At 44.9% G+C, this 12,692-nt stretch overlaps 1 protein-coding gene across 1 annotated transcript in view; it reads left to right on the top strand.

Moving 5' to 3' along the window:
• The first annotated feature begins 3,525 nt into the window (after nt 1-3,525).
• LOC130204154 (cytohesin-3-like) overlaps nt 3,526-12,692 on the top strand; it is a 30,958-nt gene continuing 21,791 nt past the window's right edge. Inside the window, exon 1 of the mRNA XM_056430716.1 lies at nt 3,526-3,758. Coding sequence (XP_056286691.1) covers nt 3,740-3,758 — 19 coding nt within the window. The 5' untranslated portion in view covers nt 3,526-3,739. The remainder of the gene's footprint in view (nt 3,759-12,692) is intronic.

Consider the following 12,692-nt stretch of genomic DNA (forward strand, 5'->3'; position numbering starts at 1 on the left):
TACGATTTCCTGCTCCAGAAACCATCCCCGCTCATGTGAGGCAAGAGGAGAGGATCTTTGTGTTTGTGTGTGTGTGTGTGTGTGTGTGTGTGTGTGTGTGTGTGTGTGTGTGTGTGTGTGTGTGTGTGTGTGTGTGTGTGTGTGTGTGTGTGTGTGTGTGTGTGTGTGTGTGTGTGTGTGTGTGTGTGTGTGTGTGTGTGTGTGTGTGTGTGTGCTTCATTTACCTCTGTGGACTAAATGGATGTTTCTCTCCCAGTTTTGATGATTTTGTTTTAATTATTTGCTTTTTTTGGGTGCATAGAGAGAGAGGGGGGGGGTGGAGGGAGAAAGAGGGAGAGAAAGAGGGAAAGAGAGGTTTGAGAGGGAGAGAGAGGTTCAGAGGGAGAGAGAGGGAGCGAGGGAGAGAGAGAGGTTGAGAGGGAGAGAGGGAGGGAGAAAGAGAGGGATGGAGAGGGAGAGAGGGTGAGAGGGAGAGAGGGTGAGGGAGAGAGAGGGAGAGAGAGAGGGAGAAAAGGAGAGTGTGTGAGAGAGAGAAAGAGAGAGAGCTCTTGCTGGGCTCCGCCCTCTTTTGGTTCCACTTCAAACTGGAAGCAGAGCCTCTTCCTGCACAGCTCCGGACGTCTGCACTTAACACGGGATTATTTCCAAAAACCTGACATCCTTCTCTCCACCCAACACAAGCTCCCTTTACTTGTTGTGAGAAATATTGAAGAAGAGTCAACAAGTTTCCCAGTGAAGGTGAAACCTGGACCTGTGTGGCTCCCGGCTGCAGGCGGCCCTGTGAGGGGAAGTTATGCTGCAGATTAATTGTAACTGCCAGCGCTGTGCATCCAGTGTTTGTTCATGCCTGGAGCCTTTGAGGAGGTGGGGGAGGGGCACATATGAAACCACTCATTTTCTATTTTAGGAGAGCAGGGATGATTGGTTTCACAGCACGCTGTCATCCATGTATAAGAGAATACTTCAGCCAGATGCATGGAAATGCAGGAAAGTATAATAATCTTTATGTCCCAGGACTTTTGAGTCAGGGACATGTGATCGGATCCGAACTAATCGATGCTTTAAGGTGATTAAACCATGTTGACCCTTTGAGCTTTGTCCATGACAGGCTGATGAAATAAACATACAGCACTGGAGTGTGTGCCAGTATATAAAAAGTATATATCAGACTAATTAATAGGCCAAAATAGTTCAAGACAGCACTAAAAGTTCAAAGAAAAAAGAATATTACGTGTTTTTAATCAAAGATCTACCATTATTAAAAATTCTAAACTTTAAGTACACGTCAGGTGCTTTTTACCAACTTTCCACTGATTGGAAATATGTGTGTGTGTGTGTGTGTGTGTGGGAGTGTCATGATCACATGACTTCCTTGACTGTTACTTTATCCCATTGCCTGCCTGTATTGCTGCATGTGTGTGTGTGTGTGTGTGGGGGGGGGGGGGGTGTCATGATCACATGACTTCCTTGACTGTTACTTGATCCCATTGCCTGCCTGTATTGCTGCACAATGAGTCCTCAGCACAACTCCCTTCCTGGACGCTGGGACGTCAAACTGGGTCCTGCCCTCCGTCCCCTCCGTCCATCTTCCCTGGGAACGCCTCGTCGAGTCATCAGCTCACATGGGACAGACAGGAAGGCGTCCTCACGCCTCTGCATCATCACTAATAAGGACGGTAGGGTGGAGGTATGAGGTCAGAATCAGGAGAGCAACGTTGACAGATTCTCAAAGAGACGTTTAATCACCAAATGCATGAATAAAAAAGAGCAAAAGACATGAAATGCTTCACTGTAAATCATTAATGTTGAACACAGGGAGAGGTAAAGCAGATGTACATTTGACCTGCAATAAAAGCAACGGTACCCCAGACATGTGTTTTGTGCTTATCAGTTTACCTTCACGTCTTTGGTGAAGAAGTTTAACCCCTGAGTGAACTCACAGATTTCCTCTAACTTTAAAGAGTGACTCGACGCTGGCTGGAAGTCTTTGTGTTTTGAGGAGAGTCTCAAAGTTGCAGATGAATCTTCTTCAGAGCAACCCAGAGAGAGGAGTGTGTGTGTCAGAAGTAATGCTGATTCTTGTGGTGCATTGTTGGATGAAACTTTGTACCTCCATGAGATGGTGTACATAAAATACGGTGGTGTGCATTGTTTTAAACATCTAGTGAAGCCATGAAATGACTTTTAGAAGGTTTTGTAAGGGTGAAGGAACCCTGGTTCTACTCCTGGTGTACATTTTGGCATCATTCCTATATCATAATGCAATTTTTACACAGACTCCAACATTGTATTACTAGAACAAAATTAATTTGGGCCGGACACAGAGACACGCTGTGAATAAAACCTCCAGTCAACCCCAATTATCCAAATCAAATAAGGGTGAACAATGTCCAAATGCACCCTCCGGGTGCCCCGTCAAATCTATTTATAATGAACAGCGTAATAATGAACACTTTCTACTTACAAATGAATTGATGAGATAATATGATAAAACACTGTCGCCTCACAGCAAGAGGGCCGTGGGTTCAATTCCCGGTCGAGGCGGTCCTTCTGTGTGGAGTTTGCATGTTCTCCCCGTGGCAGCGTGGGTTCCCTCCGGGTTCTCCGGCTTCCTCCCACAGTCCAAAGACATGCCGTCAGGTTAATTGATCTCTAAAAATTGCCCATAGGTGTGAATGTGAGAGTGAATGGTTGTATGTCTCTATATGTGCCCTCGATGTACTGGCGGCCTGTCCAGGGTGTCCCCTGCCTTCGCCCTATGTCAGCTGGGATCGGCTCCAGCGCCCCGCGACCCTAATGAGGATAAGCGGTATTGATAATGGATGGATGGATGGGAATATGATAAAACTTGGGATTAATTTGCATGTTTACTGACAACATACACTGTTGGATTTGTATGGATTCAGTAATTAATTGGTAAATGATGGAGGGATGGAAGTCCCACAACAATCTTAATTTCTTTATTTCTTTATATGTGTCCCCTATTAATAAAGCATCCTTCTTTATGTTCCCATGGCTGCCTTCATTTATGAGTAACTACATTTACACAAGCATTGCACGTGACTACATTTTGTTTTAAATTGTGCTTTACTTGAATATTAAATCATAATACATAATATATTACTTTATACTCCACTACATTTATCTGACAGCTCTAGTTAGCCTGTAGGCAGATTACATCTTTACACAGAAATGTTGTAATAGTATATTTTTAAAAGTATATATACATCAACAAGCTGCAGCATAAATACTAATCAAATACCAATAAAAACATCATCAGAATGTGTTGCTAATATATTTATATAAATTTATAATGCAGGACATATATTTTATATATTGCTACTTTTACTAAATACTTCCTCCACCTGGTCCTCAGTATTTTTTATGTGTGTGTCTGTGTGTGCGTATAAAGTGTGCAGCGAGGGGGTTGCATTTAGCAGGGGCGGGGCTTGATGACGTCACCGTCGCTCGTGTGAACGCAGACAGCTGAGGATGGAGCAGAGCAGAGAGGGAGAGAAGCTCTCTCACACCGCCGTCACACACCTCTGAAATCCCCCCTTCCGACAACGAGAGGACCTCCCTGTAATTCACACCCGGACCGCGGCTCTCCTCTTCTATCCGTCTCCTTTTGTACTGTATTATCCCGGTTCTCCTCCACTTCATCTGTCCGTGAACGCACCGGCTCGTTGGACGGACTGTCAGCGTTAAAAAAGACCCTCTCAACACCTTCCTGGTCAGTATGGACGAGGACAACCACGGTGAGCATGTTTTATTATTCTCTCACATTGGTCCCGTGTGCAGGGATGGATGGACGGCATGGCTGTGTGTGTGTGCGCGTGCGCGCGTGTGTGTGTGTGTGTGTGTGTGAGTAAGGAGGGGACACGGATGTACGGAGATGCATGGAGGTATCAGGAGAACCAGGATGTTGTGTTTTTCTTCTTCTTTCTCTCCTGCAAACCTGCCTAGAAAAACAACTATGGTATTGATCCTGGTTTTAAGAGCTGATATTCATACAAAAGCATGTATCACACATGCAGTGGGGCTCGGTTGGTTTGATGGTGAGAGAGAGTACATGTCATGGTAGAAAAAAAAACACACACACACACACACACACAAAATAAACAGGCATTTTGATCATGCATGCACCTTTTTCCATCTGTTTGATGTCTGGCTGCAAGGCTTTGAAGTTGCTCTCACTATCTCTCCACTATGCTGTTTGAAGCCTCTCAACTGGTGGAAATTGATAAGATATATCTGACTGGCAGCTTTCCATATGGAGGAAAAGACCGAGCAGTATCTACATCCTTTTTTTTTTATTACAAAAAGAGAGAAAATAAAGAAAAATGTGTCATATTGTGATCTGTGAGTCATATTGTGGTCCCACACATTATGACTACTGCAGAAAAGCTTCAGATTGTGCAACACATAGTATGTGGCATTGATATAGATCATAAGAGCTGAAGCAGGAACACTTCGAATGCACTATTTTGTGTATAAAACATGAATAATTATTGAAGAAGAAAAATAAGGGATGCAATTATTAAGTTTCTTACAGAAGCTATGTGAAGTACACTAAAGTCCTCTGGGCTACCCCCACCAGTTAGAGGAGAACATGGTGCCACTGACTGTGTGGTGTTGTGATACTGCAAAGTCTGAATGAACTGAGCCTGTGCAGCTGCACCTCTACCCAGGATTACCGCTCGGACCACCACATCAGTTATTGTATGATATGTGTGCTGCAACCCGCGTGCAGCAGGATGCCGCCGAGCACATAATCCCAACCGCCTCGTGGGCCGAAGGCGACACAGTGTAAACAAATGTCTGTGCACTGATAACAGTCAGTCGGTTAAACTGTGAGAGATTAGCGCGATAGAGGAGAGACCCTCATCTGGACTTCCTCCTCCCCCACATGGTGCTCACGTCTGAACAGTTGTAGCTGAACCAATGAGCTTTGCATTAAATATAAGTTTGGATGACCCAGATTGGCCGATTTGTAGTTAGACATGTGCCTATAATCATACTCTTCGTGTCTTTATGTTGTTATATATGCTACTCTTCAAGTGTATTTCTATTGTAGGAGTCCAATTATGGAACAATGTTAAAATGGATATAAGAATGGTCAACTCATTTTTGGTTTTCAAAAGGATTATTAATAAAACAATTTTTGAGGGTTACAAGTGTGATTGAAATGTATGTAGATGGAAGATGTATGTGTGTGTGTATATATATATATATAATATATATAATTATTTTTCATTTTCATTATTATTTTTCTTTATTTTATAGTAATTTTCTGATTTATTTGATTATAATAAGCATTTTTTGCTTCTACCTATACCTTTTCAGTCTTTCTGTTTTGTATATTATATAGAATAATATTGTATTGCAATGATTGACTGAATAAAATACACAACAAGAACAACAATAGTTTAGGTAATTTGCATAAACACGACTGTATATATTCATGACCTCCAGAGGAAAATTGGTGACCAACTTTGGACACAAATTGTATACAAGAATAACTCAAATCTGGGCATAATTCATGTTAATAATCCAGAGGGGAAGAACCCTTCATCTTGTGGACACTCCACCATCTTTAATGTGTGTGTGTGTGTGTTAAGGGAGAGGTTTTCCACCGTGGTCTAAATGCTGTTTTCAGAGGCTCGTCGAAAGCGATATCTGAAATCTGTCTCCTCTTAGTGATTCAAACCATGGAGCGTAGAAAAAAACTTCCCCCTCAAAAAAAATAAAACTGAGTTAATCACATGTTCCACCCGCCATAGGGGAGGCCGGTCGAAGAGAGAGACACACGGCCTCTTGAACATGTGACAGGATGTCAGAGAGCACAGAGGCTCGCTGTCTGCCATCACAACTGGAAACATGCTGCACACACCAGAGTGTGTGTGCAGCATGTGAGAGCGTTATTAAAATAACTCGCCAACCAACGTCCACGGAATTAGGAGTCCTCGATGGCTCGCTCACACCCTCGCTGCCTCGCACTTAACATTGTTCACATAAACACCGTGGTGCACTCTGGTATCACGGCATGAGCACATGAGCACTTGAACGCCACATTTTGTCACTTCCAGGTGATGAAGTCACAGTTACACCGTATGCATGGAGAGACCATTTAATTCAGAGGATTCTCAGAAAAATAACCAGAAAAACGCTTAAAGTTGGGGCTCCTTTAGGATTAATAAGTGTTTTATTCAATTCAATTCAATTACATTTAGTCTATTTTGTGTAGCCCATTATCACAAATGACAAATTTGCCTCAGAGGGCTTTACAGTCTGTACACATACGACATCCCCTGACCTTTGACCTCACATCGGATCAGGAAAAACTCCCCAAAAAATAGAAAAAACCCTTTCACAGGGAAAAAAGGGAAGAACCCTCCAGGAGAGCAACAGAGGAGGATCCCTCTCCAGGATGGACAGATGCAATAGATGTCATGTGACCAGAAGGAATCATACACTCTGTCATATTCATTGAATGTATTTTAACTCTAAATCTGTCCTTCTGTACACATTACATCTATTGCATCTGTCCATCCTGGAGAGGGATCCTCCTCTGTTGCTCTCCTGCAGGTTTCTTCCCTTTTTTTCTCCCCCTGAAGGGTTATTTGGGAGTTTTTCCTGATCCGATGTGAGGTTTTGGGGCAGGGATGTCTATGTGTACAGATTGTAAAGCACTCCGAGACAAATTTGTAATTTGTGAAATTGGGCTATACAAATAAACTGAATTGAAACTGAATTGAATTGAATTACAGAGTTAAAACACATTCAATGAGTAGGACAGAGTGTATGAATAGTTGGTAGTAGCTAAGAACAGCGAAGCCTCCTCGGGTGGAGCTGCATTTTGAGAGTTACTGATCAACCAGAGCCCCAAACTGATAAAAAGGGGCGATGGTGGCTCTGAACCGGCCTCTTTGCAGACTGAAGGCACGTCTTCGGTCGTCTTCGGTCGTCTTCGGTCGCCTTCGGTCGCCCACTCCATGAATTAAACTATAAAACCGGAGAACGCTGTGTTTATTCGCGGTACTCGTCTGCAGCCTGTAATCCATTAGTGCACGTTTACAACACTCGCTATAACGCAGAGCCAGGATGAAAATCAGCTAACGGGCTCCGAAAATCAAATCAAGTCCTTTTTTCTTTTTTTTGTATTACTCACTCGTCTATTTCGAGCGTCATCGTATAGCTGGACGGAGAAGTGGAAAGAACACAGAAGCAGAAAGTGTCTGGAAAGCGGTCGGGTGGAGGCCTCTCTGGTGTTTTCTCTTCTTTACAGCAGCTTTGTTACGATGCAGTCAAGAAGGGATTTAATGGAGATGACTAAATGTCTGTTTTTGGGGAGTTTGGGGTATTAAAACACCGGAATAAATAGAAATAAGAAAAGCCGTGCACCTAAATAAAGTGTCTTGTGTTGTGTTTGTGGGTCCGGGTGCCACAAAATGTGCTGAAATGTTCGTTAATGGGTTTTTCCTTGACCGTGTTTCCTGTGCGAGTGTCGCGATAACCCCGCCGTGTCAATCAACTCGTCTCTCTATCTGACCGTGGGAAAAGTAGAATGGGGGAAAAGGCCTTTCCTTCAATTCTTCTCTTCTCTTTGGACTGAGTGTGAGCTGAAATAATACAAATGGTATCTGACTATTTTGTCTCTAGGGGCGTTTTTTTGTTGTTGAATGGTGCACACATCGCAGCGTCTGTGTGCTGATTGGCAAAATCTCCAGTGAAAATATAATTTTTTCGCCTCCCTTCTCTGCATTTTGTGTCCCAAACTTGCCGGATATCGGACTCCATGCAATTATTTCATTATTCCCCATTGCAATTCACCCGGCAGCCATGAAACCGAAGCTATAGGGTGGATTTTTTAAAACCTGAATCGGTGCCGTCGTTCTGTGGAGGATTAGCTGGTGAGAAGGGGAAGTTTGTGTGATTAGGGCACGGCTTTTGTTGTGGCTGTGGGTGAGTGTGTGTGTGTGTGTGTGTGTGTATGTGTGTGTGTGTGTGTGTGTGTAGGAGGACAAGACGGTCACTAGCTGTAATTCACCCGTCTGGCTTATTGTAAGTGGTTGTTGCTGAAGGGCTGAAGGACAGTGTTCAGACATCTGTGTCTCTCAACTTCTAAGTGTCTCTTCCACCTAACGTCTCCTTGGAGATGCATAAATAACATTATCGCACATTCATAATTAGTTGCGGCTACATCTTCTTTTCAAGAATGAAAGGTGAATGCGTCGCAGAAACTCCTTCCATGTATAATAAAGCTACACGTGTGGATGCTGATTCAGCATTTTGAATATCGAGACGCAGACTACGATATTTTTATAGCGAGTTACGCCAAAAATCGACTCCGCAGTTGGCTCTACATCCGTAGATAAAGCGACGATAGTAGTAGAATAAGTGGATTACATTCAGACAAGTAGATCACTTTTATGTCTTTCCGCTAGAAAAGTAAGCTATAGCCAAGTGGCGTTAGCTTAGCGTTCCACAAAGATGAGTCTGGCTGCGTTTAATGAACACCTTTATTTCCCAAACTGTCAAATAATTGATCCGAACAAATCCCTCCATCACTGCATGGATGATATATCGGTGACTCTTAAGATATAAATCATTTTTTTAAACCTTTTTGCATTTATGTGAATTCCTTCCATACCTCACATCTGTTTTATTCACCTGGCTGCAGAAATAATTCAACCCCTTTAAAAAAAAAAACATGGAGCTGGATTGAATTCACCATTTTTTTCAAATTTCCTGAAACACCCCAGTCGCCTGAAATGAACGTCTGCAATGTTTTCGGGAAGAAAAAAACCTGTGTTTTTCTTACTGTGCGTCGACGTAGATGCCAGAAAAAAAAAAGTGCTAAAAGTTTCTCTTTACAATCCCTTTGATTGACCCGGCAGGCGGTGTTGTTCCAGGGCTTACGGGGAGATTTGGAGAGAGCAGAAATTCATTTTGACTGCCAAGATTATGAGGTTTTTGTGGTACAACATTAGAAGATTAAACACACAGTGCAGTACGCCACACGCAACCAGACAAATACACAAACACAGACAGCGACGGCGCGTGACGTGCACGGATTGAGCCGGAGCTCGTAACAAACTGCACTACTTTGAGTGTTGAGAGAGAGAGAAGACTACATATGGACCTGATTAGGAGAGAGAGAGAGAGAGAGAGACTGAGGAGGCTTCCCAACATGTTCCCATCACCATGGCTGTGTGTGTATGTGTGTGTGTGTGTGTGGGCTCAGAATACAAGAGATTTGAAGGCAACATTTGGCCCGTTGCGATAAGAGGTATAGGCCTCGCCTGGAGTTATAGCTCGGAGCCGTCGAGAGGGGGAAGCTCTTTAAGCGCGAGACAGAGAGCAGATGGGAGACAAAAGAAATGGCAAATTGAATGAGCTGGAGTCTGGGAGGAGGACACGGAGCCGACGTTAATGGCAGCAGAGATGTACTGCGAAGGTGGAGAGGAGAAAATAGGGTGCAGCTGACCAATAGGGGCAGGAGGAGGAGGAGGAGGAGGAGGAGGGGCGTTCAGAGGGAGAGTTTGAAGGGTTAGGAGTGTGTTTCAATAGAAAATGGTGAACCACACCAACGCCCAGCTCCTTCTCACCTTTAATAACATGTCCTGGCCCTCTTTTATTTCATCTCCTGCACGATCTAAGTGTATATGTCCGACTTCAACTGTCTTTGATCCATCGCCTCGGGACGGGTCGATATTTAACGGGATCCATCTCTGAGGAGCAGTAGGGGACCAAGAGGGACGGGGTCATTTGGACTTTGCGTGTGGTTCCTGTAGTTTACGATCAAAAGGTTGCTCTGGTATCACCGTGAATGGGACATGGGGGGTCGGCAGTGTTTTTGCAGGCGGGCGCACAAACATCACAGGAACATCCTGGACCTCCAGGCCGACACAGAGCTCCACGTCCGGGTCCACAGAGGAGCTGCAAAGTGAAAGGTTCCAAGTCGGTGCCAATGATCCACGTTGACCCGCCCCCCTCCCCCGCTGGTGTCTGCACATTGTCAGCAGCATCAGAGATTTCAAAAAGGAAAGGAAAGAAGCACCCGTACAGATTTCAAAATGGCCTCTTCCGAGATGGATATCTGTTTCGCAATAACGGAGGCGAGCGCGTCCGCGTCAGATAAAGCGTTCGTTCGTTCTGCTTCCTGTCAATCACCCGGCGCCCTGCAGGAAGCAGCAGCGGCGGCGGCGTCTGTCAGGAAATGAGCCCTCAAATATATATGTTGCCTTTAGAAAAAAAGTATTGTCACATCCAGGTCTTCCATCCTTTCGCTTGCGAGTGTGAAATGTGTTCAATAACACAGGCTTGAACATAGCAGCTGTAGAGCGGGGACTCCAGTCAGTAAAGAGGCTTTAACTAGACAGTTTTATAGATTATAACATTACTATTTTTACCTTTTTAGGTTTCTAAACTTCTACACCTTCCCTCTAAAATCTGCCTAAAACCTGCTGATCGTCTGTTGTAGTGATGCACAGGGGGCCACATGGAGGCCCCTCATCCTGCCCCGAAGGCCAGAAGAAACAGCGTCCATCTAATCCATTCTCAGGCTGATCAAATCATCAGATTACGGTTCCTTTGGCCCGCCGGCACATGGCCGTGGAAGCCACCCTCAGATTCGGAGTTCATCGAATCAAATATTGACGTAGCGCTGATGCTGAGCAGATGTGAGATAGAAGGAGGACACCGTGTGCGGACCACCTCCCGTGCAACCGCACACTCGCACAAATGCACTCGCAGCGGGAGGTCCATCCCCCGAAAACTGCAGATTAAGCAGAGCAGTCAGCGTGAGGGGCTCTGCAGCTCGAGACCCAGATTCTCCTTCGTGAGCCCAGATGTAGTTAACAGCTAGAAGCCGGATTAGCTCCCCAGATCTCTCTCCTCACGCCACCGTCAGGACTGTTGTTACTGAACAGGCTACAACCCGGTGGACTAACGCATGATTTTAACACGCATCTAAGTTATCGGCACATAAAATAAAATGTTTAATGTCCTTCTTAATGATTCAGTAAACATAAAAGCTCCCTTGTTTTCTGTTTTAATTTGTTTCTGTATATTAGGTCTGTTTCTTTTTTTCTTTCTCTCGATGTAGAGCTGGAACGGTAAGATTATCCTTTTTTTTACCCCGACTGCTTAACCAAAAGAACCTCATGAACATAAAAATGGGAATTCATTATTTACACGTTTTTTTTTAGAGCATTTTTAGTGTGCATTTTCTACCTGTGAGGCGAGACTACTGACTACTTGGATCCTGCTAAGTATCTTCTTTAAACTAGTTTTATCTGCTAAAGTTACTGTTGTATTTGTTGTTTAAAGCTGCTAGATTGTTAGTCTGTCCTGTTTTAAGGAGTTGTTTTGGTAGAGAGGTGTGTCCTGTGTTCCGACACCTGAATCTTCACTGATTGGACGAGCGATCGTCACCTGGTTTCTATTGAGTGTCATTTGAATACCAAAAGCCAAGGGGCGGTGTCAACGCGGCTGGAGGTAATTGGCACTAACTTGGGCTCATAACCGGGTGGGGTTTTTCGCGTCAGCTGTAGCGTCAGCGTGACGAAGACTCGGAGGACAAAGACATAGGAGTCTTCCGTTGGAGTCAAGACTCGGAGGACAAAGACATAGGAGTCTTCCGTTGGAGTCTTCGGGGGTGGCTGAGTATTTCCCCATTTTTTTTTTAATATGTGTGTCTTTTCCATACCTGTGCGTATCTCTACTCGTAGTTACTATAGGACTCGCTCATTCATGTACCGGAACCCCTCCTCTGTTATCCTTCCTACCCGTTCTACTCACACCCAGCACCTGGTCACGGGAGGCCTCTGGAACTGTCAGTCAGCCAACCGCAAGGCCGACTTCATCTCTGGCTTTGCTGTGGAGCAGTCGCTTGACTTCCTGGCTCTCACTGAGACCTGGATCACAGCAGACAACACGTCTACCCCGGCTGCTCTCTCCTCTGCCTTCTCCTTTAGCCACACACCCAGACCCTCTGGTCGGGGTGGAGGTACAGGTTTACTCATCTCACCCACATGGTGTTTCTGTCCCTACCCGCTTCCACTCTTTATCCCACTGACTTTTGAGTTTCATGCGGTGACCGTTACTCATCCGGTTCAACTTCACATTGTTGTTCTCTACCGTCACCCTGGTTCTTTGGGAGATTTCTTGGACGAGCTAGGCGTCCTCCTATCGAACTTCGCGGAACACGGCCCCCCGCTCATCCTTCTGGGTGACTTTAACATCCAGACAGAGAAGTCATGTGATCTCTTACTCTTACTGTCTTCCTTTAACCTCTCACTCAGTCCCTCCCCTCCTACTCACAAAGCCGGCAACCACCTTGACTACATTTTCACAAGAAACTGCTCTACCTCTAACCTCACTGTGACTCCTCTCCATGTCTCTGACCACTTCTTCATCTCTTACTCTCTCTCGCTCTCTGGTACTGACAACCCACCCATATCTACAGACTCTGCACCTGTACGCCGCAACATTCGCACCCTCTGCCCCTCCTCTCTGGCCTCCTCTGTCCTATCTGCTCTCCCTCAACTGACTGCTTCTCACTCATGCATCCTAACTCTGCCGCAGACACTCTCCTCTCTTCCCTGTCTTCATCTCTTGATTCTCTTTGTCCTTTTAAGACACGACCGGTTCGAAATCCTCTCCGGCTCCGTGGTTGTCGGACTCGG

This window comes from Pseudoliparis swirei, chromosome 13 (genome assembly GCF_029220125.1).
Source record: "Pseudoliparis swirei isolate HS2019 ecotype Mariana Trench chromosome 13, NWPU_hadal_v1, whole genome shotgun sequence".
Lineage (NCBI taxonomy): Eukaryota > Metazoa > Chordata > Actinopteri > Perciformes > Liparidae > Pseudoliparis > Pseudoliparis swirei.